Raw genomic sequence first — 27,053 nt, forward strand, 5'->3', positions numbered from 1 at the left:
TGGTGTCTCTCGAATAACTCTCTCCTCACCTTTTGTATAATATAAATATTTCGGAGGCATCAAAGCCTCTCGTTGCCTACTTCCAAGGTTGGCTATATCAAGATCTCTCTCACAAGCTCGAAAAAAAGTATGATAGCACTTCGTATTGTACAGATTTAGTATGAGTAGAGTACATTATATACATACATGGTCATCATCGAATCAACGCAACTCAACACCGAGATCGCCAACCAATTTGGCTCGGACTTTGTCGTGCATTTCATTGGCCTCCTCGTTGGTCAAAGTTCGTTCTAGACTGCGATAGTTGATGCGGTAGCACATGCTCTTGCGCGCCGTCTTAGGGTGCGTGAATTCATCGATCATAGAGACATCCTCGACAAGATCACCACCAATACCACGAACAATCTCCATCACATCGTTTTCATGGAAAGGCACAGCACCTCCTGCAGCGCTGCTACCGCCGGTCACAGCGGAAGGAGGTAGCCAAAAAGCGACGTCCTTGTAACAAGCAGGGTGCTTAGAGAAAGGCTCAAAGCGAGTGATACTGCCAGCTTTAAACTGGGACAAGAACCGCTCATCACGAGACCAGAAAAGCCGGATATCGGGAATGTTGAAGAGCAGCATGGCGATGCGCTCAATACCCAATCCAAAGGCCCAACCAACACGGTTCGGCACATCGGAATTGATAAGAATTTCCTGCTTGATCACACCACATCCAAGAATTTCGAGCCAATCGCCTTCCCAGAAGACCTCAAGCTCCCATGATGGACTGGTGAAGGGAAAGTAAGCTTCCACCCAGCGCACCTTTAATGGCTCGGGCTCGGTCTTGCTTCCGGAGCTAGCAATAGCGGCCTTCCTGCCCTCTGTTAAAATCTTAATGACCATACGCTCGAGTGAGCGCTTCAAATGCGCCCCAATGGCTTCGACCTCCTCTACACTATGTTGTTCAACCTGGAGCGGATTGCGCTCAGGGTGAATCGTCAGGTTAGGGTCTTCAACTGGAACGTCGTGTCGTGGAATCATATCGACATCGGCTTGTATTTTTGCAGCTGTCTCCGCAGAATAGGCGAGGGGGTTATTATCAGGCCGCTTCCACAGCCTCGCGCCTTCCATTTGATGGAAGACCGGGTAGTGGCTTCGATCAATCGCATCGCGGCGGTATACATCGGCGATGACAGTATATCCGACTTCTTTCGGACGAGTCTGCTCATTACTGTTCATCTTCTGGAAGTATGCCAGCTGGTGTGCGCTCGTATGTGTGCGCAGCACAGTTTGCTCATTTACGTAGTATGTATCTGTGCGACTACGACCCGGATGGTCACGCGGAAATCCGAGGACATCGAAATTAAACTTTGTGGAGACAGCTGGGTTCTCCTCAAAGTAGTTGCCAAATTCTGGAGCGGGGAATTGCGTTTCAATGAGCTTTCGCGTGATGGCAAGAGGGTGGTTCTCGTCTAGGTAAAGTCGTCGGCCGATATGGCTCAGAATTGTGTCAGGAGTATTAGTCCATTGATCTGTAGTATAATTGTCGCCCTCAATTTTCAGAGTCGATTTGGTTCCTGTCGACGAGGTACTTTTGCTTGCAGGTTGCTGCTCAGTTGTTCGGCGAACTGAAGTCGAACTCCAGGTCCGAGAGACTGGAACCGATTCGCGGAGTGGCCTGTGGATGAGAATTCCGGGACGTGCAGCAATTGACCACCGGCCACTGCTTACACGCAGGGCTCGACCAGTAGCAAGTAATCGCATTGCTGGTTGTTGAATTCTGATCAATTGGTTCTACAAACAGTTGCGGAATCCCACATCCGGGTCGGGAAAATGAGTTCCCGAAGTACAGGCTGATATAAATTTGTTATTTAATCTTGCCCACTTTCCCGTGCTTCTGTCAAGGGTCCAAGGAAATCCGAAATCTCATTTTCGATCATCAGTAAAAGTGATGGGCTTCCTAAGTTTACATCCAGACACAATCATCAACGTAGAGATATCGATATTAGTGCTGAGATCTCAAAGGCTGGATACGGACGGAGTAGAGGACCTCGGAGCTTCAACAGAACAATATAGGCACATACCATTATAATATTCAATTTTTGAATATAAATACAGCTACCAGTAGCCTACTACCTAGGTATCTATGTAGACATGATCTAAGCTCTGGAAGTTAATTGTCGTGTTGGTCTATAGATCTCCTTTATCAAGGCCACCACTTCGGCACTGGTATACTTTAATTCCCATTATTTCATTGGCTTCCAAGTTTATCATGCAGTAATTTGCCACTAGATTGCTTGCATTAATTGTTTTGTAAAAGTGCTTTAGGGCTCAATTCTCAAAAGGACCGATGAGATAACGTATGATCTTAGTAACTAACGTGTTTCCCGGCTAACCCGTTACCCTTACATTATCTTTAAAGGAAAGATGTTTATGGAGCATTGGTTTAAGGAAAAGGAGCCTAATTAGAGCTTAAATAAGAGCTCCAATGGTCGGAATAGCGACCTGATTAGTGTTGGTTAGTTAAAGATGTATCTTATTCCTAATATTAGGAATCGAAGAGGTAAAACTGCCTTCTGATCCTTGATGAGCAATCCTCTCATCCAACACCTATTTTCGACAATCTTTATAAGAAGAATGATATGATTACTTTATGTATGCCTCTATATATATCACATCTTTTATAGCCTTTAGATAAAGGCTACTTTAGGCTACTAAAAAAAAATATTATGGCGGTCGTGTTGCGGAGTTGATGCGGTATAGAATCGATAAAGATGAGTTCCTTCAGATCTTCCCTGATGCATATCAAAGAGCTTTTAAGGTACATACTATAATGAGTAGCTTTAAAGCTACTAGTTTAGTACCTTCAAGCCCATCGGAAATGCTCAATAAGCTAAATATTTGGCTTAAATGTCTGCCTGATCTAGAATTACCTTCTGATTGTCCGATATCTTCTGGCTCTAATAGCGACGACAATACTATTTGGAGCTTAAAACGACTTGAAGAATCCAAATCTCGTCTTATTTCTGCTCTAGAGCTCTTCTCTAGTTTAATCCCATCTTCTATTAAAAGCAGGTGGAAGACGTTCTCCGATCGCACTACCCGGACGGTCCACCACCATATTTTTCTGCATGATCGCTGTGGCCATTTAGAGAAAGAAAATAAGAAACAGACGAAGAAGAAGAATACTACTAAAAATCAGTTGGCCCATTTAGGTGGTTTAAGAGGTTTAAAGGAGATTCAGAAACCTGTGATTGAAGAGAATGGTAGTGGAGAGAAATATATATCTGGTGTTGAAGCTGCTCAAAATGACTCTCGAGACTGAATTGCCAGTTTTACCCCCTGTCCGACGTTAAATTAACTGCTCAAGGTATCATAAGAAAGGTCATAATATTACTAATTGTCAGAATCGTGTTATTTAGTCAATTTAATTATGTTATTGTGCTTAAATATGGAATTGAAATTGATGCGTTTTTTGAAATTCTGATGGGGTAACGGCTTAACAGGGATAACGGGTTAGCCGGGAAACACGTTAACTAGGAGTTCGTGATTATATAATGCTGGTAAGTGATTTACAACTGGACCCGAGGCGGAACCGAGACCGTGATTGGCTAATAAGTCTATGTATCAAGGTACTCAATGTGATTGGCTATATTAGAAGGATTGGGCGATCAGCTTTGCGTCCCGGTATTTTAGATTCAAAATTACGTCAAACCTTTGAAAAAAAAGTGGAATGAAAAAAAAGGATAGCACCCGTCTTGTGTTATCAACATCTCTACCCCTCCCTTTACACTCTCTCCAATTTTAATAATGGCAGACAGTGGCAAGCTATTGGAGTCCCCAGCTACGCGGGTGGCGGCGCTTGCTCCTGCAAAGTCCAAGAAGGTGCATTATCCTTTTTGGTTTGGAGGTTCGGCTTCATGTTTCGCAGCATGTGTGACACATCCTTTAGATCTGGGTATGTGATTGATTGATATGTGAACTTCATGTTTCGTGTTTGCTAACTCTTTCCTAGTAAAGGTATTTGCAATCAAGATTCTCGCCGAGACCCATATCCCCCGATTCAGTCGCTAATCATGACATTGTGTCGCATAGGTTCGGTTACAAACACGCGCACCCGATGCGCCGAAGAACATGCTGGGTACGTTTGGACATATTGTGAAAAACAATGGAATCTTGGGATTATATGGCGGTGTATGTAAAGCCCCAGGGCTCATCCCTGAAAATGGAGATGGTTGATCTAGGAATTGTGCTAATATATATGGCGGGACTATAGCTTTCAGCTGCTATGCTGCGTCAAATCACCTACTCGACTACTCGATTCGGTATATATGAAGAACTAAAAGGCCGCTTCGTCACGCCTGGCCCGGATGCCTCTTCACCAAGTCTCCTCACTCTGATCGGAATTGCTACTGTTTCTGGATTCATCGGCGGTATCACTGGTAATCCGGCTGATGTGGTGAACGTGCGGATGCAGTCCGATGCTGCTTTACCTCTTGCCCAGCGACGCAACTACCGTCACGCGTTCGACGGCATAATACAGATGACCAAGACGGAAGGTGTTAGCTCACTCTTCCGAGGTGTCTGGCCCAACTCCACTCGTGCGGTACTGATGACTGCCTCGCAATTAGCGTCATACGATACCTTCAAGAGCTTGTGTATTAAGAAATTCGGCATGAAGGACAACCTCACTACCCACTTCACTGCCTCTCTCATGGCTGGGTTTGTTGCTACGACAGTGTGCAGTCCGGTTGATGTTATCAAGACTCGCATTATGAGCGCGTCCGCCACTGATGGCCACCATCATAGTATAGTCAGTTTGCTGCGTGACATCTGCCGCAAGGAAGGCTTTTCTTGGACTTTCCGTGGCTGGGTGCCGAGCTTTATTCGTCTCGGACCTCACACTATTGCCACATTCGTGTTCTTGGAAGAGCACAAGAAGCTCTACCGGAGATTGAAGGGCATATAGTTATCAAATGTTGGACTGCTTCTTCTTTCTGATATTCCCCACCATCTGTCTTCATTTATCTTGCATTTTCCGCACCTACATGATCTGTGATTCATTTTATTTATGACTTGGGCGGAGCAAATCTGTAACAAGAAATTTCGGTATGTATATATCTATCTGCATTATATTGTGTTGTTTTTACCCTTGGGCTGGTTGATGGTCGTGTACGGCCATCATTTGATTACAGTCCCCGAGGTCTTGCATTTTCTGTGTTCAGTACATTGTGTCTGCACTTGGGGTTTCCTTTGGATATTAAAATCATATACGTGTATATACCTACATCTTGAATAGACTATTTTTCGCAAGAAAACGTGATCGATTGAATATTGCACCCCGCTATAAAACCTACTCGCTCACGGAACACATTTTTACTCACTTTTTACTCACTTTCCTCACCTGACGAGCTAATCATGGAAACAAACTTTATCATTGCAAAAGCGGCAGAGTATATAGACACTCTTTCTCCAACTCAGGAGAAAGAGAATGATATCCTGCATGGGAGGTAAAGTACATAGTACATTGGATCTTGTCAATACACACAAAATTTGCTAGAGCGCATTAACCAACACGAGATGGCCATTGGCTATCTACTCAAGGCGGGCAGGGAAGTTGCCGGCCTCTGTTAAGATTGAAAAGGTTAGTATGAATTGAACAGAATTTTTCGGGATTTTGATGGGATACGAACCACGCTGGGTGTCCCATCGGTCAGTCCACGCCTTGGGGCAGAGGGAGCGGAAAGAGTGGTAAAACTGATAGATTATGTCAGAAACTGCTGTCTTGTAGAGCAAAGATAAGGAGGTAAAAGTACCTGGCGACAGGGACGGAAGTCCTCGCCCTTGGCGTTGACACACTTGTGGTAGTCAACGTAGTTCTGCCAGCAGTGCTTGGTCCTGTACAGCGGATAAGTCGTTAATTATATTACTGATTAGGAAGTTCCAAGGGTGACGTACTGATTCTGCTGGGGGAAACGAGCGTCGTAGCCTATGGGTTGTGTCCGAAAATGTCAATCTCATGATACCCCAGATCTTGCAATGCCCATTCAAGGGTCTTCCGAGCATATAACTTCCACCATAAAGAAAGATTACTCACCAGCTATACACAAATTAGCAATTGACTTCACAATGGGCAATGGGCCCACGCTTCTCGGGGGAGGGGCCGAAACTTACCAGTCACGAACTTGAAGGGCTTGGTCTCGACGGGCTCCTCGGGATCTTGTTCAGGAATGGCACCCATTTTGAAGATGTGTAGGTTCTATAGAAGAACAACAAGGAGCAGAGATTGAGGTTTGGTGGATAATTCGGGGAGAGGAGATTGGAAGAAGAGCAAATGCGAGGCGTTGGGTGATCGAAGCTGTGAAGTGCCGGTTATGACCGCGGGCGGTCAGGCGAGAGCCACTCAAATCTTGTCTAATGACCCGAGAACCACACTACTCTGCCCTCTGTTGGAACGCTTTACCTTATTCTTTTACCCAATCCTCTCTACTCTTAACAATATTTGTGTGTCTACCATCGCCACAATGCTTCCCACTCGTATGCTCCGCATGGCGCCCACACGGGCTTTCTTCTCCCCTGCCCCTGTAAGTCTTAACCGTGCATCCGTCATGATCGTATGATTGGATATGGTTGATACTAACTCCTACCCCAGAAGCAGGCTCACAGCGGTACGACTTCACTCCCCTAGACACCAGATGGAGTATCAATGCATTCGGATCAACTGCTTCGATGGCTATTTTGAAGGAGTATCGTACTAACTGGTATAATTCAGCCCACACCATCTCCCAGCGTCTGCGCCAACTGAAGCAGATTCCCCCGGAGTTGCTCCCTCTCGGTACGTCCTGTCGATAAATCATGCTGACAGTAAACGAAATACTAATGTTTTTCTTATAGGATTCGTCTTGCTGTATGTTTCTGTTCGATATCTCTCACCTGCCCAAGCCCGCGAAGCTTCTGCTTCTGACTTCCGCTTTTTTCCTTTTACTCCCCAACACCTTCCCCCCCCTAGCAACTAACATCATATAACAGTGTTGCCGTTTCTGCCGCCGGTTACTCCGGCGTCCGCAAGTTCATGACGGACAAGACCCTGCGTATCTACCGCAACAGCCCCGAGAGCCGCGAGGAGCACTAAATGTACCATCATGTTAGTTTTGAGGGTCTAGGAATTTCATTCCCAGCTGTTTGAATGCCTTGTTGCATATAGTGTTACAGATAACAGGAAAATCGAGAAATACCAGTAGTAGAGAAAATTGTACGTTCTCGAATCGAGGCTGCAGCTTCGCGATAGATCCTAGTAGTGTTTTCTCTCAACAATATAGTAGTCATTCGTGATATTCTTTTCATTAAAATCGTGACGATCGTAGTTTGCGCATTCGATTTAAGCTGTTCAAAGGCCAGCATTGTCACCGTATTGTGTCAGGCTTCGGCCCAGCAAAATCCACTTGTTCCAATCCCAATCCCTTCATTCTAATCATGTTTTGTCAGGGTTCAGCACAGCAAAATCCACCTTTTCCAGTTCTTGAATTACCATCGTATTTGGCACACTTTACTCAGGTTTCGGTCCAGCAACATCCTGCTGTTCCAATCCCTGCATATGTATGCCTTGCGCTTCTTCTGTGGCTCGGCGATCCTCATCGCTAACGGCATACTTCGCCAGATATCCCTCCTGTTAAGATATTAAGTTAGCTTGAATACAAATAAGCAAGATTCGGGAGATTCTACCTGCTCCCAGATAGCTGTCTTGCTACCTAGTCCCTCGGTATCCTTGTGGTGAGGCTTGGCCGCCGCAACTGTGATTGTGCGACCATAAAGGTCACTTCCGTCCATGTTGTCGATTGCCTCGAAGGCATCCTCAGCTAGCTCGAATTCGATATATCCAAAGCCGCGGTGGTTGTCGGTGGAGTTGGGCGCATCCGGCTTGGGGAGCGAAATATCAACAAGTTCACCGAATGGGACAAATGCCTCGGCTAGCGTGTGAGCAGTCACAGCCTGATCAAGACCACCGACATAGACAGTGCTCTTCAGTCGTGTTGTGTCAGTCATGGTGATAGTTAAAAGTTTTGAGGTTTGGGGGTTTGGAAATGTGGTGGTGAAAAAGAATCTTTGGAGGATCGTGTGAAGCCTAGTCGAATATTTCAGGCAAAAAGATTGTGTTGTGTTTGTACGTTCTCGCCTGATAATTAAACAGAGAGAACTTGATATCACGTGGAACAGGCCTCGGGGATGTTTTGGCGAGAGCTCAATTGGGACTAGCGTGGGTTCCCCGGTCCCTCCAAGGACAGGAGGCCACTTGGTTTACTTATTTACTTTCTTGCTTGTTTGTTAAGCTTCACACCCCCCGTTGTCAGTTTTGCTCAGGGGTGGTATTTGAATTTCCTTCTTCTGGATGAATCTTTGATCTCCTTTTGTTTTTGAATACCCATACGCCGAATTCCCATAACTTAACCCCTCTACCATCATCATGGTCCGTCTACGGGAGATCCCAAGGACGGCCACCTTCGCTTGGTCTCCTGGAGCTGCGTCCCCATTGATTGCCACAGGAACCAAGGCCGGTGCTGTCGATGTTGATTTCTCAAACAAAACATGCCTTGAATTGTGGGACTTGAGCCTGGATCGCCAGGATGCGAGCGAAGAGCTGAAACCCATAGCTAAGGTTGATATTGACTCTGGGTGAGTTGATCCATTTACTAACTTCAATGGTGCAATCTACTGACGGGAGTACGGTGCTAGTTTTAACGATTTGGCGTGGGCCGATTTTGATGATACTAAACGTGGTGTTATTGCCGGTGGTTTGGAGAACGGCGCTCTGGATCTATGGAACGCCGATAAGCTTCTTGCCGGATCCAGGTATATCGAACCCCAGCATTGTCCACGGTAAAACATATAAACTGACTGAATCCCAGTGATGCTTTGATCTCCCGAACCACGAAACATTCTGGCGCTATCAAGGCCCTCCAGTTCAACCCTAAACACTCGAATCTTTTGGCCACCGGTGGCGCAAAGGGTGAGCTGTTCATTTCCGATCTAAACAATATCGAGAACCCATTCCGATTGGGCAACAATGCAGCTCGTACAGATGATATTGAATGTCTGGACTGGAACAAGAAGGTGGCTCACATCATGGTCACTGGAAGCAGTGCTGGATTTGTTACTGTCTGGGATGTGAAGACCAAGAAGGAGAGCTTGACTCTCAATAATCTGGGCCGGAAAGCTGTTAGCGCAGTTGTCTGGGATCCCCAACAGGTGCGAGATATATGCAATTGGGATCTGACTTGTTGCTAACCTGATACGTCCATAGTCTACCAAGCTGATTACTGCAACCCCGCTTGAGTCAGATCCATTGATACATGTTTGGGACTTACGAAACTCACATGCCCCCGAACGCGTGAGTCCAAAATTTGACAGCTTCATAACATAATAAATTCTGACATATTTGCATAGACTCTCAAGGGCCACGAATCCGGAGTGCTCTCGCTCGCCTGGTGTGAACAAGACCCGGATCTTCTTCTTTCTTCCGGCAAGGATAACCGTAATATCTGCTGGAACCCGCACCTTGGCCAAGCTTACGGCGAATTCCCTGTTGTCACAAACTGGACTTTCCAGACTCGCTGGAACCCGCATAACCCTAACTTCTTTGCTACGGCATCTTTCGATGGAAAAATATCGGTCCAAACTCTACAAAATACCAAGACCGATAACGCGAAGGCAATTGACGACCAGAACCAAGCTCTTGATGGTGAAGATTTCTTCGCCAAGGCTCAGAGTCAACCACAAGTTTCCAGGTTCTCTCTTGCCAAGCCTCCCCGATGGATGCAGCGGCCCTGTGGTGCTTCGTTCGGCTTTGGCGGCCGCGTCGTATCCATTGGCCTCACCGAATCAGGCTCACGTACCTCGAAGATCAAGATCACGCCATTCGAGGTTGATGAGAGCGTTGGCAATGCCACAGAAAGCTTTGAGACCGCCTTGAAGGAGGGTGATATCAGTAGCCTCTGCGAATCTCGAGCTGCAGCCTCTTCGAGTGAGGAGGAAAAGGCTGACTGGAAGGTTATCCAGACTTTGATTTCTGATAACCCTCGCAAGGGCTTGATAGATTACTTAGGCTTCCAAGATCAAGCTGATGAAGCCGCTGACGGCTTGTCTGCTCTTGATTTGGATAAGGACGATGCGGGGACCAATGGTGAGACTGAGAAGCCGAAGGCCTTTGTCAAGAAGCACAAGCGCCTGCAATCCATGTTCGATACCACCTCTGATGCCGATAACTTCTTGTCTGATTTGGCCGCATCGAAGGATGCTCGGACAAACAACCCATTCGAGATTTTTAACGGGTCGGAAAGCGAGGCAGATCGGCGGATTACACGTGCGCTACTTCTTGGGGAGTTTGAAAAGGCTCTTGACGTTGCGATTCAAGAAGATCGCATGTCTGATGCTTTCATGATCGCCATTACCGGTGGTCAGAAATGCATCGCAAAAGCTCAGGAGTACTACTTTTCCAAGCAGTCCACCGGTCCTAATTATATGCGCCTGCTTGCCTCTATAGTGGGTAAGAATCTTTGGGATGTTGTATACAACGCCGATCTTTCCAACTGGAAGGAGGTGATGGCCGCCCTCTGCACCTTCGCCGACCAGAAAGAGTTCCCTGACCTCTGTGAGGCACTTGGTGACCGCCTCGAGGAACAGGTTCAGAGCACTGATGATAAGAGTCTCCGCAAAGATGCATCGTTATGTTTCCTTGCCGGCTCAAAGCTCGAAAAGGTAGTGGCTATCTGGGTCGAGGAGCTGCGTGAGAACGAACAAAAAGGAATTGAGACCGACGCGGATAACACCACATTCTCCATCCACGTTCGTGCCTTGCAAGCCCTGATTGAGAAGGTCACCATCTTCCGACAGGTCACTAAATTCCAGGATGAGGAGCGGACCAAGGGCTCCGATTGGAAACTCAAAACACTGTACGAGAAGTACATCGAGTACGCGGATGTTATCGCCACTCATGGACGTCTTCAAGTGGCCCAGAAGTACCTTGATCTCGTCCCAGAGAAGTACCCTGAAGCTGAGGTGGCTCGTAATCGCATTCAGCTTGCCATGAGACAAGCTCCGCAAAAGACCCAGCCGGCTGTTACCGCGAAGTCAGGCTTCAAGCCCCTTCCTCAACAACCTAGCCTTCAATATCCCCAGCAAGCTCCATACCAACCCCCTGCGGCTCCTAATACCGGTATGCAGTACCCATATGGGGCGCCAGCCGCTTCCAACGGGTATGCTCCTCCCCAGCCTGCCTATCCATACGCACCTCAAGGGACAACCCAGCCTGCCAATCCATACGCACCTAAAGGGACAACCCAGCCGGTCAATCCATATGCTCCTCAAGGGCCCGCCCAGCCTGCCAATCAGTTCAACTCGACTCCTAGTGGCGGCTATCAACCAGCCGGATTTCCAGGCATGAGATCGTCGTTCCCTGCAACCAGTGTCATCCCCCCTCCTCCGAGGGCATCTACACAGTCTCCACAGATTAAGACCTTCACTACGGCTACTGCTAGTAGTATTCCTTCATGGAACGATCTACCGGATGACCTGGCCAAGACTGCCAAACCATCGCGCCGTCCCACTCCCATTGGCTCTGCTATTAGTTCTCCGTTCCCCAACCAATCCCCTCCCATCTCTCAAGGTCCTCCACCTGCTGGACAGCCTCCTTTCGGCAGAGCTCCATCTGTTCCCCCGCCGCCCAAGGGTGGAGCTCCTCCTCCCCGTGTGATGTCTCCCCTGGCGAATGCTCCGACTGGGCCCTCCCCACCCCCTCCCATCAACCCATATGCCTCGCTACCCCTTTCTCCACCGACAGGGATCATGGGACCCCCGACATCAATCCCTCGGGGACCATCCCCTTACAATGCCCCGCCTAGCGCTGCCCCCTCAGTAAACCGTTATGCCCCAAGTCCGACTGCCCAATCTGCAACCCCGCAGATACAACAGGCTCGTGGTCCGGTGGCGCCTCCTCCCCAGGCTCGCCCTTCACCATATGCCCCACCAGTTAACTCGTATGCACCAAGCCCATCTGGTGCTGTGAAGCCGCCTCCCATGACTATTCCCCCACCTCCAACGGCTCAGGGTCATGTTCCACCATCTCAGGGACCCCGTCCTAGCACCGCTGAATCTCAAAGTGCGGCTGCTCCCTCGACACCCCGACACCGTAAGTTACACGTTTTCAGTTATCATCACCATCAAACTGACATGACTTAGCCCCTGGTGATCGCTCTCATATCCCTCCCAACGCTGCGCCTATCTTCGAGATTCTCTCGGCAGATATGCAGCGCGTCAAGGCACGGGCTCCGGCAAGCTTCCACAATCAGGTTGTTGATACCGAACGCCGATTGAACATTCTCTTTGATCACCTGAACAACGAAGACCTACTACAGCCTAACACTGTGAATGACATGGTAAACCTAGCTCACGCTCTTCAGTCTCGTGACTTCCAGGCTGCCCTTGCTATTCACACGGACATTGTCACCCACCGGAATTCCGAGTGTGGTAACTGGATGGTGAGTTTAGCAATATAATTCCATTCTCAGCACCGATACTAATATCTCCTATTCTAGGTCGGTGTTAAACGTCTTATCAGCATGAGCAAGGTTTCCCCGTGAAGTGCTTCCCAGCTCTAACCGAGACTTGTCTCTAGTGTAGCATGTATCAACGATGAGATGGAATCTTGATATACCGCGCCTCGCCTTTGATGTTTGTTTTCTTGTCCATTTATTTTTAATCTTCGCGTGTCTCCTTTCTTGTGTTATCCCCTGGGGGCCTAGTCTGAAATTACTTCCTGTGTTATGAGAAAAGAAATTCCCATGTCTACATTCAAAACTTTCATTTTTCGGATCGTGGGCCCTGGATTCATGAGTTTTAGATTTTCAGATAAACGTGACATGAATTACACGATTAGATCTTCAAGATAGCACACCACCCTCTCCCAAGCCCTTGCTCATTCAGCCTTCAATTGTTCGGCCTGTAATGTAAATTTGCAATACATTTATAGAAACTCTACTGCAAGAATAGGCCTATATCGACGTTACCAAGTACCTGCAGGCACTTTGCCGCTCTTACTAGAAGGGAAATTCCTCGCACTAAGCAGCGCTCCCTTCACACCTCGAATCTCTGCCTTAAAGCCTGCGATGGCATCATGCTCTTTCTTTCGTAAGCCTGTAGCACTAGCATTCGAGCCACTATTGGAAGATGCACCGTACGCCACTGTAACAGACGAATATCCCGGTGCAGTAGCGTAAACCAAGCTATCCAGATAATGATGTAGCTCATTCAGACTAGTACGCATCGAATCATCAAGCGTGCTACTCTCCTGCTCGATGACCTTGACTTGTTTCAGATGCGATTGGATCGACTCAAGACGCTTCATGTGATTTGACACCGCAATGGTGGGCACATCAGCAGGATTCTCTTTGGTATCTAACGAAGTAGAAGAATTCAAAGATTGGGCGTCTTCCACGATTGTCTGTGTCCCGATATCGCGGTGGAAGAGCTCTGTCGGATCAGACGTAACTGAGGCCCCGTCTTCATCGACATTTTCGTCCACAGTAACCTTTCGTGCTGTTAGGTGGGCTGGAATTACAGAGACGCTATGTTCTAGTTTCTCATTCAGCTTTTGCAGGTTTTCCTGGGCTGTGGTGGCAAGCTCATGGCGTGCACTAGTCAGACTCGCGAGCATGGGCTTTACCAAGTACTCGCTTGCACCATATATGGTTGTGCCGAGACCGGCAGCGCCATAGAGAGTGTATAGCATGCTGCGTATTGTGACTAGTGGGGGTGGCTTGGTAGACTCGAAGAGGAATTCAGGGTATGTAATTATTGGGGGCACATTTCTTGATGCGGAGGGAGTGGTTGAGCGGGGTTGCGACATAGTTGTTGAAGCAGTCAAAGGGGATGAACATGAATCTTCAGAATTTTCCGATGGGGGGTCTAAGGTTGTTTCCTTTCCCTTTTCTATGACTGCGCTCGAGCTGCTGCTGGCATCTGGGTTTCGGGAAACGCCGAGGAGCTGTTGGATTTCATCTGGGTTCAAGCCTTTTGATTCTAGGAAAAGGATCTTCCGGTCTGTGGGAGCGTCACGGATTGATTCATCCTCCAGAAATCGGGAAGCTTGATCAATAATCTCCTGTCGTGAAGTTGATGCGGGTGCATCATCGGAGCTCGATGGCGCGGGCGATAAGGAAGGTTTGTCAGTCTGGATTGTGCCTGATCTTTGCTGCCAATGGGGAATCGATGGCCTAGATGAAGGGTCTGACATTATGGCTTAATCTTAAGCAAACATATAGGTGGTGCAGGAAAAAGCTGTAAATAAAAAGTGGCGAGGAGTCGATTTTCCCCGGACTTAGCCATGTGAGCCCGACCTCGGCTCTTATCTCGAGTCAATATAAAATTCTAAAATAAACGCGCTCACTTGGTCTCGAACGCTCAACCTTTTAATTTTATCAAAACGGACATAACCTCATAACACTCTATTTAAGGCCGTTTGGTAAAAAAGAGAAATGGGTGGTCTACTTTGAAAGTACGGTATCCTTTGTGCAAGGGGTCATGCTAACGTCAGTCTTTTGCTGCCTGACCATTGTTCCCGTTATGATATATTGGCCCATTTCATGATCTATATGCCTCTTTTACATTCTGCCGACATTTATGAACGGTTTAGAAAGCGGTACAATTAACCTAAAAATCCAATGTTCGAACTGACTATTGTTTAAAAACCACTCTATGGGTCTAATAGCAGTGTGCATCATGATTCATTTATTGTTTGGATTAATACACCCTAGTAGGCTAGTATTTCAAGGTTTGCTCAGATTAAGTCAATCGACAGCCGCATGCTAATTTATAATATGGAGCCCTGGAGGCTAGACCTTTTATTTAGATGACATCAAAAAAAAAGGAAGTCATCGACGGGCTTAATGAGTATTATAAACCTCCACTATCGATAAGAGCCACACCGCCTGGCATTATAGGCAAAACGGGCCCGTTTACTTTATCACCCAGCAACAACCTTGGATGTGATTTACAAACCTGTCAATTGTCTTTAAAGTAAGTCATACATGTTCCTTCCTGTTGGGATTGATCAGCTGCATTGGATCAAACCTTCCTTCTGTTTCCCCAGCCCGGGTGCACCGCAGGACCACGTCAGGACCGCATCCTAGATCCCTGGTCATTGTAGTGCGCTTTGTTCGCACTAGTGAATATCTTATGTGGCGCATAAGACTGTATATGTGCCTTCCCGGCTTGCGCAGTTCAGCTCCCATCACGAGATGATTGGGTCTCGGCGTGGAAATGTTTCCCTAGTCTCCTCCCCCTCCACTGCACCTTCCTCTGCACATCAATGTCCTATTATTGTTCTGCCATATCACTTTGACAACTGAATCTCCTTTCCCACATCTATCCTCAGTGCTAGCTGGATCTACATCATTTTATCAATTACCATTCCAAGTTTCAGCCTCATTATCAACATGCACACTCGTCCCCCTCGTCGCCCTCGACGATCGCTATACCTTCCAGATGATACGTCGGAATCGGAAGCTAATGTCAGCACCAGGACTACAAGGAAAACTCACTCAGCTACTGCTCAGATACAAGTACCTCAAGCACAAGCACCAGTTTCGACTGATGAGCTGCGCAGATCTCCCCGCATAATTTTAAAAATGCCCGCTGGTAAACTGCGCGAAGCTACTGGAAGCCGTTCTGGCCGTCCCATCAATGTCTTCCAAGAGAACCCGATTATATCTGGACCCCGGTCTAGTCGAACCCAAAAAGAAGCTTGTTGAGATCCAAACATCGGACGACGATTTAGAGGATCAAGAAGAAGATGAGGTCGATGATGAGGATGCAGAAGCTGACGAGGATATCGAGATGGATGACGCTCCGTCGCAACCACCGCCAAAGCGAAGTACCAAGGTAGCTGCACCAGCCCGTGGCAAAGCAGCCAAGACAGTCGAAGAGAAAGAAATTGAGTTGGAAGACGACGAGGAAGAGGGAGACGATGATGAGGAAGATGACGAAGACCATCTCTCTGTGACAGACTCTGATGCGGAAGGGGAGCCTGATGACCAGGATGAGGGTGCTATACCCGAAGCCAACGTTGATGAGCTGGAGGAAGAAGACGATGACGATATGGATGAAGATATGGACAGTGATGTCAATGCCATGGGTAGCGGCAAAACAACTAAGCGCCAACGTGGAAATCTGGGCAACGATTTCCTACAACTTCCTATGGGTATGTCAACATGCTACAGGAACGAGATGTGTGTTCTCTTCAAGAACTGAAGCTAACATGTGGACAGAACCTCAAGTCAAGAAGCATTTGACTGCTGAGGAACGTGCAATGCGCCGAGCCGAAATGGCACGACGACGAAAGAATCTGAGCGAGAAGCGCAATGAAGAAGAAAAGGTAAGTTCAAACTTTTGACGTACTCGATGCGAATTCTCTCAGTTAACTAGTTCTTCTATAAATAGATGGACACGATCAACCGGCTGCTCAAAAGACAGCCTCCTAAGAAGCGCGGTCGACAAGCAGCAGCTACTGCTGAAGGCGTTGAAACTACACCGGCCGATCAAGAGCCCGCGGAAGCCCTGAAGGCCGATCCCACAATGGTGCGATGGGTCAGCAATGCAAGTGGCTCAACCCTGAATGTACCTCTAGAGTGGCTCGGAACACCTGCTGGCCGCTTGTTCGGTGCCAATGGAAGTGGCAAGATGGTTGAGGAAGTATTGTAAGTGTGTATTCAAATGGCTTTAGTGTAACCAGGCGTATTGGGAGTGATTCAAATGTGGTTCTTCAGACGCAATGACTCTCACCTGTTCGAAAACAGGTCAGATACCTTCAAACTTCTTAGATAGAGGCATAGCGTTGGGTTTCTTCTATCCCAATATTCAGGGAGAATAATGAAATTAAAAATAATTTTCACTCAACATCTGAACCTTGGGTACTTTTTTAAATCTCTTTCAAAACACTATACTTAGTTATGTACATGATTTTAGGGTGATCGTAGCCAGCGCTTATCAGCAGTGGTATTTACTCCCAACTTAAAAAATAGCCCATTTATCCCGAACCGGACTTATGTCGCCATATAGCCCTGGAGACAGCCCGCTGATATACCTAGGTAGAGGAGGTGCGAGTTTCTGAGTGACTGCGCATGCAGTATAACTCGTCATACGTTGACTGCTCATAGTCCGGAGCGAATCACTATGACTCGGTCATAAGCTGTCAGGATTTTCTGAAGCAAGATGCAGACAGAGTTCAACAGTTCGTTTTATTTGTCAATAAAACCAGGTCTCAATTATTGACTCTTCTCATTGCCAGAGGGTTGAGGAATGGGCTTTGCGGCAGCTATCGAGGCACTTTCGGAAGAATTGGCTTCCCTTTCGGAAGCATGAGTCTTAGGAGGGGAGACAGTGCCGTGCACTCTTTCAATCGCAAGTTCTTGGAATGCTGGCTGGAAGATGTAGTAGCCTACGGGCAAACATGAAGTTAGAAACCAAGCGATTGGGACGATTTGGGCCAGTAAAGTCGGCGGATTTACCAGAATAAATTCCGACACCAATAGTAAGAACAGCTGGAATCAAATTTCGACTCATGTTGGACTGTGGGGGATGTACAAGAGAGATAGAATACAATGTGAAAGTCACGAAGTGCCGAAATGGAGGTCAGAGATGCGGGCCGTTATCGTCAACTGATTAGTTCGCGTCGCCAAATTGTTCAATCAACGCGTCTTTCTACATCCAATTTCCATATTCACCTCGAAGTTGTGCTAATAACGACTCTATACGATACTATCAGTATAGCACGCTCTATTGAAGTGCCCCGATCGATGATGCGTTAAAGATATGGGGGATCCTCGCCAACGATGCAAATGGAACCATGGCGGAAACGAGGGTTTGTCCCAGATTCAGATGATGAAGACGAATTTCAGTCCTCCGAGGCCAAGGATGAGAGTCCTCAGAATGCGCAAAACGGTATTGAAGAGAGTGATATCGACCTCGAATATATTACCATTCCTACTGAGCCAACAGACACTGCCAAGGACCATGGGATTGATAAAGAGAAAACAGTGGCGCCTTCGGACGTGGAGGGAATGAAACCCGGCTTCATTGAACCAGTTTTAGGTCCATCAGCTGAAATCGAACCGAAGAGGAACTCTCCGAACATTGTGAACCAACGAAGCCTTGCATCTGAAGACCGAGCTCCAAAACCTCGACGCAGGATAACATATGGGAACCGATTGGCAAGCACGAAGGCAACGAGCCCGCAAGAAATTGTGCTGTCTAAAGTCTCTCCCAATGAGGATGATACTATGTGGGACATCCCTAGTTCACCGGGGATCACTACTGGGTTTGCACGAAAATCACGACGCCTCAATCCCACACCGAACACCTCGACGTCTCCAAAAAGCACACAATCTCCGATTCCAATACGGCGCAAGCTATCTAAGTCAGGCTTCACTGCAAGATCGCGAAGCTCTTCTCCCGATGAGTTGAATGTAGTGATGGTCTCACAACCTGAATCAACTACCACGATCAACCATGCTCAGGTTAATAACACGCCGCAGCCAGTGCCACATGGCTTAAGTGATGATTCGCCTTTATCATCACCTCCATCATCTCTAAAATCCCCTCCCCTTGAGCTACTTGAGCCACTGGACAACATGCTGGAAACAACTATAACCGCTGCCCAACAAGAGATTCCAGATGAAGCTATGTCTGAAGTGGAAATCACACAGGAACTTTTGCAGCAGTCTACTCAGATGAGAAGAAACTTTCGAGAACGTAATGCAATCCAACTTCACCCGTACGCCCTCGAGATGGCCAATTACCAGAAGCAAATGAGGGAAAGAGGAGTAAAGCCGATCCGTATGGCGATAGAAACCAGGAAAGACCAGGCTCCAGGAACTACGGAAGAAAGCCAGAGACAAGATAATTTCAATCCCGATGCACTAAATTCCAGTCCACCACCAGAAGAGTACTTTCGTGATCGGCCTCAAGATGGGGACGTGCTCAGACAGATTCGACATAATGGCCAGCAAAGTCCCGCCATTCATCGCTCTCAATCTTCCAAACGACAGAAGAAGTCATATGCTGGTGCTTGGAAAACAGCCGGTGCTGGACCACAGATTGTGACCGCTAATCAGACTCCACCCAATGGTCGCACCCATCTATCCATTCTCGATATCCCATCTAGTTCACCACATTCAGGAAGTCTCTCACCAAAAATACATACACCACATATCTCAGAGGGCTTTCGCTTTCCTCTAGGGTTCACGCCACCGCCAACAACAACAACAACAACTATAGTCTCTGGCTCAAAATCAGTCACACCGAAAATCAGTGAAACTAATGTGGAGGTAGTGCAGATATCTGATGCGGGCTCTGATATCGAGGCAAATTCAGACTCGTCAGAAGCGTCTTTCGTATCCCCAAAGGAAACCGCCCAAGAGCGCCAAGTGAGATTGATGCAGCGTCGGACTCGAGGAGTTCTTCCTGCCTCATGGGTTCGACTCAATGCACAACAAAAGATAGATGAACAAAGGGCATCTCAGCATACTCGCAATGCTACTTCTAATCGGACAGATGGTAAAGGTGTTGCTCGAAAAGTTGCCAGGAAGGCTGGAAATTCAGGGAGCACCTCAATCCAACGATCCGTCTTCATAGATCTTGGTGATTCCGAGGACAGTGATGAAGATGATCTCGCCTCCAAAATCACCAATACCGAGCCCGGGCCTGAAACTGAACCCCTCGATGAGGCTTTCACTAGGATAGTAGGATTTCCGGATCCGTTCGATCAAGATGGAGACATCATGGAAGATAATCGGATAGACTATATGATTCCTACAGTGTCTCGCAAGAGCGCCTCGAATGGGAAGCTAAGGAGTTTGAAACGGGGGAAGCCGAGAGAAAGCACCTTATTCAAAGAGAGACAATCGAAGAGACCTCGGATCCAACGTCAGACAAGATTGACTGATTCTTCATATGGAGGACGGCGAACAAAGCCTTCTACGAAAAGACAACCTCCCAGATTGGGCGTCCTGGATGTTCCTGATGTGGCATCCCGGCCACGAAAAGAGCAACCACAGTTTCTCAGAATTGCTGCCAGGAAAGCTCGCTCGCGTCGAGACAGTGGCAGACAAAGTCCAACTCGAAAGTTTGTTCAACTTGGATCAAAGCTGGACACTCTAGACGCAAACAAATCATTGCGAGACTGGAGACATGGAGCGATACCACAGTCAAAGGCAGCTCGACCAAAGCTACAATCTCAGAAGCATAAACCACTCGCAAATACTTTGAGTGGCCGTCATCGAGCGGCGCCATCTGCAAGGTCAGCTCAAATTCCCGTCCAGTTTGCGTCCGCAGAAACCCCAGATATTTTCGAGCTGGGTGGCCAACATGTTCAGCACGATTCAGCGGTGGATGCTGTAGTACGTGCTGCTTCTGTTGCCCCTTCCGTGTCACCGAGCACAAACCCTATTGCCAATCAATCTGCTCGACTAGAAAAGAGAGGTAACCAATGGGTTGTTCAAAGAAATGTTGTCATCTCATCTTTGCACCGAAATACGCCTCGACCGGCTGCCACGAGCCTAGCAGGGCCTGCAAGAAATGACTCGAAGCCTCAAGCCAAGTTTGGTAAATCATTGATCCTATTGAATCGGGATTATCAACATCAGCAACAGCAAACCTCTCTCAGTTTCAAACCAAGCCTGACTCTAGATCGGTTCATTTCAAATACCGCCCGCTTAAGCCCATCGATCGATACTGCTTCAGAGCAGTATGCTGCAGCTCCGATCATTGGTAATAAGTCGACATCAGTAAAAAAACAAAAATCTCGTCGTCGGTTGAAGAAGCATGCCCCCAAACGTATCAACGTTAACTCGGATGAGTTCATCCAAGATCATGTTTCAGACTTGGCTTTGACAATATCTGACCTTTCGATGGATCCAGAGATGACTGATGTTCCTCCCACTCACCCTTCATCTCTTATAGTAGGTGGACTTTTCAATTGGGAAACCTCATACCCTATTGACTTTGGCATGGCTCCTTTGCGCAATGGTACTTATTTTCATGAATCTACTTTCATCGGAAGTGGGGAGTCTTCTCGCTCATTACATGTCTTGAAACGAGATCTAGACCGTGATGCCGGGCTAGCCCCCGTAACTGTCAAGGACCAAACCTTGTATTGGGGTGCTTGGAACGAGAAAGTTTCGTCGGAAATGGGATCTGCCTTCGATGCCATGATCGAAGAGGTTGAAAAGAGTGTCATTCCGCCAAAGACAGTGAGCTCTGTGTCATCCTTGATTTCAGCCTCGGAAAGATATCGTGCTATCATTAATTACGGGACAGAAAAGCTATCATTTACCGATCCTGTTGATCGGACAAGCTTCATTACTCGTACGATGGCCCTTGTCTTCAGGATAAGAGACCCAGTGGCTGCTTTTGTCACTGGAACTGACTACAATAAGGATGGGCTCGTGAAGATTGCATGCTACAACCTTGTTTTTTCAAACCAGATTTATCAGATCGCTTCTCACGCACTTGTCAATCCAACACTTGCGAATGACGCACTCGATCTTGTCAGGATTTCTGCAAAGGATGTCTTTGCAGTGATTCTTAGCGAGACTGGTATTGCAGAACTTCAACACCTTTTTGAGGAAATCAAACGATCTGAACTACGAGAGGCGGGTCTCCGAGATGGGTTCTCAACAGCAGAAGCTTACGTTATTGTAAAACAGCTCCTACACACCTCGGAGACTCTCAGTGGCCTTCTTCGAGATCTTTATATTGATGTGTGTATTAAGGGCTCCATTCGTGGCCAAAGAAATGTGAGAATTTTGGAGAATGCATGGCGAGGATTGTTCACATTACTACCTTTGAATGAAATTGATCACCGTGGCATTGCAATCCGCAATTCACGATTTAAACACAAGGATGATAACTGGACCCTTGTTAAGGAACTTCTATCTCCTGCGCTGGATCACTACGACACAAATTCTGCGAATCATTCTGTCCCCTATAATGCCTACTGCCGGGCTCTGTTCCTCAGATGTCATCGTTTGATCAACGCCTGGGGCTGGAGAGACTGCAAGCATGTACTTGATACTCTCTACGATTTCTTTGCTCAAAAGACTCTCTATAACTTGAAGCACGAGGAGAGTCACGGATCTCCTTCATTCCTTGATGAGCTTGATAAAAATCCTTCCCTAGAGGCCCGAGCGGGAGAGCCGTGCTTCCATACCCTGCTCAAGATCATTGCAAGCGGCTTACGGTTTCTGTCTCAGCAATATGACAAAAAAAAAGTGAGAAATTTTGCGTGGCGCCTACTCCCGAATCATGGCCGCGTTTATCCCAAGGATCAAGCTTTACGCCATGAAGACTTGGATGCTCTGAGAAACCACCACGATTTGCTTTGCACTTTGTATTGGGCTGTCCCAGATGGATGTCGACCTCGTTTGGCAGCCATTCGTAACCTTGTTGATCCTTCAAGCTCGCACCGCGAAACATGCAACATCAATCTTCGGTCATGGACAAGACTTGTTCGATTTCAGCTGTCAACTGACGAGGCTGTTTCAGAGCTGGAGCCATTCGCTGATTGGCATAGCTATTTTTTGACGCAGCTCCGACAACAGCATTTGCAGGCTCGTCAAGAGATTGAAGCCCAGAGTAAAAGCGACAAATGGGCCTCAAAAGAACTGATAGAAAGCACCATTTCTCAAAATCAACGACAGATTGAATCCTTGTTGAACATGGCACTCGCGGGTATGCAATCTGCTGTTGATCTTGCTCCATCGATAGATCATGCGTACAGATTGATCTCGAAGACACCCTTCGAGCCCATACTTGGACTGTTCAATCCGAAGACAGCACGAGTGAATAGCGTTGTATCCGAGGCCATACGAGTTATTTTAGCATATACCCGGAAAGACTCCCCTGCTCCGCCTCCAGTGTCAGCTCCTGTGGTTTCCGCGCCAGCTGATGAAGATAGTCAGGAATTCGAAGGACTTGATAACTGGGCAGATATCGATGAAGTTTGGACTCAAAAAGCCCCAGTGAGCGAGGCAGTCGAGTATGTGGAAAAGGTTCTCCGTCCAGCTGTGTATCACCTTGTTTCAAATTGCTTTGGTGCAGATTACTGTCCAGAAGATGCAATCCTTGTGACGATCGTAGACTGCTGGACATCTATTGCTCAGCTGATGGTCCGACATGGCTTCTATTCCTGGGATAGATTTCTCAGTTCTTTCGGTGACGAATCCTGGGCTATGCTAAGAGCAACAATGCAGACCCGAAAGTTTGCGGCTCAGTTTTTGGCGATGTGCATTAACAAGGATGCAAAGATTCTCATCGACTCTCGAATCCTAGTTATGAACATATGGATGTCATCTCTGACCGAGCGATCTTCGACGCTGAAGTTCCAGCATCAACTCACGGAAGCTATCTTGAACGGCAGTCTCCAGGACCCATTACTGCAGAATCTCCCCTTTTCCAGGGATTTGAAAGATGATCGATACTCGATCTCATTGCATGAACTCAGCCAGCGACGGGTGGCACTCCTTGCAAGCCTTTTGTCAAATATGCGCGAACATGTTTTGCAATTGGAAGCGTCAGGTAGCCGAGAGGTGTCTGTCACAAGGCAGGAATATTCCGGACTACTTCAGCAACTGATGACCTCCATGAAAGAAAACTACCGCGAACTTAGCAATGGAGCAGCTGGGGGCTCTATCCAAGGTGCCTACGTTGATTTCGTGCACAATATCGTCAGGTTTTTGCAAGAACTCACAAGCGATATTCGACCTGTCGAGCCCTTCTTCACTGATCCCGCCTTCTTCCCTCTGCCAACTGCAGATCCGCGTTACGTTGTCGCAAAACTAAAGAGATATGAGCCAAAGCTTTCCTCCTCCAAGGAGGTCCAAACGCTCACTATTTTCATCCAAAGCATCAACGAGAGAGCCACAGTTGAAGGCCAGCAAATGCATCTGGTAGACCAGCTGTACACGGCCATGAAAGATACCTATGAGGCAGGGCGTCTCGACAAGCCAACTCTCCGCGCTGTTCTCTTGCAATGCATATTTCCGGTATACCTTGAGTTGACATTCAGTACTCCTGCAGCATGGCTATTAAGTCAGCCCATCATTAAGAGTGTCTCTCTTGTGTTCAAGGATTTACTCTTCAATTTGGATACCACAGACCCAGCCTGTGTGTCTTCTTTATTGAAGATATTCGACATCGTGTTCCAGTCATTGTATCATGCACTTCGACCTCTTTGCCACAATCAATCCCGATTCAAGCACACAACCGTCCTAGCCCAGATAGCCGCCTTCATCGAGATCATATCTTCGTCTCTTGTTGTGATAGACTACATTGACAGGACGACAGATGCCGCCGAAGGCCTCATCTCATACATTCAATGGTTCAAGGACTTTGTCGTTACCGTATCATCCTACCTCGCTACCTCCGATACAGCACAGGAATTTCAGAACATCGCCACCAAGCAACCACCAGACTCAACCTCAAGTACCCTGCCCCAACACATCATCACAGCCCGCCGCCTCGCTTTCGAAGACCACCAGTCCTATCTCAAGAACTGGTCTGTTCACGGAAGCAAGTACTACTACAGCCGCCCAGGTCACGAGTCCAAGGAAATTCTACTCGAACCTGCGATTGCCACGTTGGTAGAAAATGCGGCTTCCGCATTCGCTGATTCTTCGGCAGAATTCCTGCGCAAGCTTGATCAATTGGAATTTCTATCGGAGTAATGGGGAAGTTTGAGGATTATAATATACTTTGATTTCTGTTTCCAGTACATATATGTTTTATGTTGTCAAGATATTTGCATAGTTAGCATGGAGTTTGGGAATTATGCTAGCTAGACAGTCATAGTAATGTTTGTTCTTTTCGCTTTGATAAGAAATTATTGGTCCATGGTCATGGGCAGGTTCTGTCTGTTGAGTACTTAATGTATCATTTTAGAATCCTACATAGGTAAGTAATCTCAGTTCAAGGCCTGCCGGTTTTTGTCTGGGCGGCTTTCTTTTCTCCTTGTACATACACTTAGGAAAGCGTAGGGCGTCAATCGTGAAGATAATTGAACTTAGCTCACATCCCTGGAGGAGCAAAAATCCTACAGCTCTGGAATTCAAATACCCGGAATCAACAGCCTTGGAATCTCTTGAGAATAAATATATCAACTGGGAATCGGAATACTGAAACATGTTTTGACTACAACGCAGCCATCCAAAATAATCAATCACAATGCAACCCCGCGTTTACTCGTTAACATGACCTCATTTCTTGTAACCAAATGCATATTGATAACACTGACTCAGTCTAGACAGCACCGCTGGGAGGAAGTTCGTTTATAGCACTATCGTTGCTGGGCCCGCGGCGATGAAATGGATTGTGAAAGACTTTGCGAATGGTATTTGTGATACTGTTTTTCCGTCTCGCTGGGGGTGACTGGCCGTCGCTAGCGCCTGTGTCTCTTTTGGGGATAGAGGCATCGTCTTGAAGAACGATAGATGTGACTGCTGGTTTCGGCGGCCATTGCCCGTCTGCCTTCCAGCCTTGAACCATGGCATTGGTCAAGTCAGCCAAGTTGACAGGTACTGTGGGAGTCATGCCTTGGACGACAACTTTGGTGTAGATTGATGGGTAGATATTTGGAGTGATCGTTGAGCGGACAATATTGTCCGCAGGGATAAATGGCGGAGCAACGGGGATAACTGGCTCATCTAGTTCTTCTTCTGAGTCACTATCGTCGATAGTACATGCCATGGAGTGATTGACCTCGCCTAAGGACGTCTGATCGGGTACAGTGAGGCCGGTTTCTGTTGACTCTTTATGCGTAGTCTCGTCGTCTTGGGCGATAGACTGTGCGTCTTCCTGCTCCCGTTCGCTAATTAAAAGTGTATCCGCCTTATCAGTCAGTTGTGACACAGGAGCCTCAGCATCTGAGGCCGCGGGAGAAGCTAGAGAGGGGACTGTCGTATCATCACTGTCAGAAGCAGTCGATGTATCAGCCTGCACGCTGGCAATCTTGCGCTCCTTTTCTTTGATACGAATCTGCCGTCGAGTACGAGCGCCAGACCAGGCATCGCGTCTGGCAATGAACATCCGCAGACCTTCATTCCAAGCCATTTCCTCATTTATTTGGCGGCGACGTTTGCGCCGCAATACAGTCTCGGGGTCATTGCTGTTTTTGATCACCTCCGAATCGCTGTCGTCAGTGTCGGACGATTGAGCTCCTAGATCTGAGCTTGACGTATCAAATTCTCGAAACCGCCATTCCACCACCTCGCGGTTTTCAGAAAGTTTGTCGACGAGATCCAGACTTGCCGTTGCCGTTACGGTCTCTGCGGGGAATTCCCAGTCATGGCGAACAGCCTTGCGGACGAAGATTTTGGCTTCCTGAATGGCGGTGTCACGGTTTTCTGACGCGGCGGCCATGGCTGGGAAAATGTTCAAAAGACGAAAATTGGCAGGTGGGGAAGTTTTTTCCTCCACTTCAAGTTCCACACGTGGGGGGAACGACTGCGGGTAGTGACGGATACCATCGTAGCACGTGCCCATCGCATACATTTTGGATTTTATATCGTAGTACAGGAAAAGACTAGGACTTTTCAGATGAGATGATAGTGCTTATTTAACTTCATGTTGATTCAATAAATTGTAATTATTATATACTGGATCCTGAGGTCAACGGGACTAGATCTACTTCCCCACCATCTCTCTAAGGCTAGGATGTGGGCCGTTTTATACCTAGGTATAGTCAAAGAGCTATGTCTAATTAAGTAAAAGCTGCACTCGTGACACTCCTGAAATCCCTTAGTATGTAAGCAGTAGCCGTTTACTTCGTCAACTGACCCTATAGGAGTCCTGTGGGGCCTTAATCCTGGGGTGCAAGTCGTATGATCTGGTCATGATTCATGGACTCTATGCAGGGATTGCAGGCTCTTGCTCCATCTATTTTTGCTCATTGAACTCGAGATGATAGCCAGACGCAACCTTGGAAACTTTGAATAAAGATGGTCTTATTGGACGGTTAAGATTCAGTTCTG

At 47.4% G+C, this 27,053-nt stretch overlaps 10 protein-coding genes across 10 annotated transcripts; 5 read left to right on the plus strand and 5 right to left on the minus strand.

Annotated features, from left to right (window-relative positions):
• Window positions 1-201: 201 nt before the first annotated feature.
• N7495_004068 (phenylalanine--tRNA ligase) lies at window positions 202-1,746 on the minus strand (the record flags this gene model as incomplete). The annotated part of the gene is made up of 1 exon (XM_057206719.1): window positions 202-1,746. The coding sequence occupies one exon, from the start codon at window positions 1,744-1,746 to the stop codon at window positions 202-204; it is 1,545 nt and encodes a 514-aa protein (XP_057064399.1).
• A 2,046-nt stretch (window positions 1,747-3,792) lies between these two features.
• On the plus strand, window positions 3,793-4,951 carry N7495_004069 (uncharacterized protein; the record flags this gene model as incomplete). The annotated part of the gene is made up of 4 exons (XM_057206720.1): window positions 3,793-3,940; window positions 3,998-4,002; window positions 4,078-4,176; window positions 4,259-4,951. The coding sequence occupies 4 exons, from the start codon at window positions 3,793-3,795 to the stop codon at window positions 4,949-4,951; spliced, it is 945 nt and encodes a 314-aa protein (XP_057064400.1).
• A 626-nt stretch (window positions 4,952-5,577) lies between these two features.
• Window positions 5,578-6,223, minus strand: N7495_004070 (cytochrome c oxidase subunit VIb; the record flags this gene model as incomplete). The annotated part of the gene is made up of 6 exons (XM_057206721.1): window positions 5,578-5,609; window positions 5,676-5,739; window positions 5,799-5,880; window positions 5,941-5,971; window positions 6,080-6,082; window positions 6,157-6,223. 6 exons carry the CDS (start codon window positions 6,221-6,223, stop codon window positions 5,578-5,580), a joined length of 279 nt encoding a protein of 92 aa, XP_057064401.1.
• A 283-nt stretch (window positions 6,224-6,506) lies between these two features.
• On the plus strand, window positions 6,507-7,114 carry N7495_004071 (uncharacterized protein; the record flags this gene model as incomplete). Its single annotated transcript, XM_057206722.1, has 5 exons — window positions 6,507-6,566; window positions 6,635-6,650; window positions 6,755-6,817; window positions 6,877-6,889; window positions 7,012-7,114. The coding sequence occupies 5 exons, from the start codon at window positions 6,507-6,509 to the stop codon at window positions 7,112-7,114; spliced, it is 255 nt and encodes an 84-aa protein (XP_057064402.1).
• Window positions 7,115-7,528: 414 nt separating this feature from the next.
• N7495_004072 (RNA-binding protein) lies at window positions 7,529-8,025 on the minus strand (the record flags this gene model as incomplete). Its single annotated transcript, XM_057206723.1, has 2 exons — window positions 7,529-7,648; window positions 7,705-8,025. 2 exons carry the CDS (start codon window positions 8,023-8,025, stop codon window positions 7,529-7,531), a joined length of 441 nt encoding a protein of 146 aa, XP_057064403.1.
• A 418-nt stretch (window positions 8,026-8,443) lies between these two features.
• Window positions 8,444-12,614, plus strand: sec31 (putative protein transport protein (SEC31); the record flags this gene model as incomplete). The annotated part of the gene is made up of 7 exons (XM_057206724.1): window positions 8,444-8,652; window positions 8,713-8,829; window positions 8,886-9,225; window positions 9,281-9,367; window positions 9,424-12,163; window positions 12,214-12,512; window positions 12,570-12,614. 7 exons carry the CDS (start codon window positions 8,444-8,446, stop codon window positions 12,612-12,614), a joined length of 3,837 nt encoding a protein of 1,278 aa, XP_057064404.1.
• Window positions 12,615-13,036: 422 nt separating this feature from the next.
• On the minus strand, window positions 13,037-14,266 carry N7495_004074 (peroxisomal membrane protein PEX14; the record flags this gene model as incomplete). Its single annotated transcript, XM_057206725.1, has 1 exon — window positions 13,037-14,266. The coding sequence occupies one exon, from the start codon at window positions 14,264-14,266 to the stop codon at window positions 13,037-13,039; it is 1,230 nt and encodes a 409-aa protein (XP_057064405.1).
• A 1,201-nt stretch (window positions 14,267-15,467) lies between these two features.
• On the plus strand, window positions 15,468-16,731 carry N7495_004075 (PAPA-1-like domain-containing protein; the record flags this gene model as incomplete). The annotated part of the gene is made up of 4 exons (XM_057206726.1): window positions 15,468-15,705; window positions 15,758-16,231; window positions 16,299-16,405; window positions 16,471-16,731. The coding sequence occupies 4 exons, from the start codon at window positions 15,468-15,470 to the stop codon at window positions 16,729-16,731; spliced, it is 1,080 nt and encodes a 359-aa protein (XP_057064406.1).
• Window positions 16,732-17,867: 1,136 nt separating this feature from the next.
• Window positions 17,868-24,752, plus strand: N7495_004076 (uncharacterized protein; the record flags this gene model as incomplete). The annotated part of the gene is made up of 1 exon (XM_057206727.1): window positions 17,868-24,752. One exon carries the CDS (start codon window positions 17,868-17,870, stop codon window positions 24,750-24,752), a length of 6,885 nt encoding a protein of 2,294 aa, XP_057064407.1.
• A 571-nt stretch (window positions 24,753-25,323) lies between these two features.
• On the minus strand, window positions 25,324-26,574 carry N7495_004077 (DUF4050 domain-containing protein; the record flags this gene model as incomplete). The annotated part of the gene is made up of 1 exon (XM_057206728.1): window positions 25,324-26,574. The coding sequence occupies one exon, from the start codon at window positions 26,572-26,574 to the stop codon at window positions 25,324-25,326; it is 1,251 nt and encodes a 416-aa protein (XP_057064408.1).
• Window positions 26,575-27,053: the final 479 nt, after the last annotated feature.

This window comes from Penicillium taxi (genome assembly GCF_028828555.1).
Source record: "Penicillium taxi strain IBT 34144 chromosome Unknown utg000003l_segment0_segment0, whole genome shotgun sequence".
Lineage (NCBI taxonomy): Eukaryota > Fungi > Ascomycota > Eurotiomycetes > Eurotiales > Aspergillaceae > Penicillium > Penicillium taxi.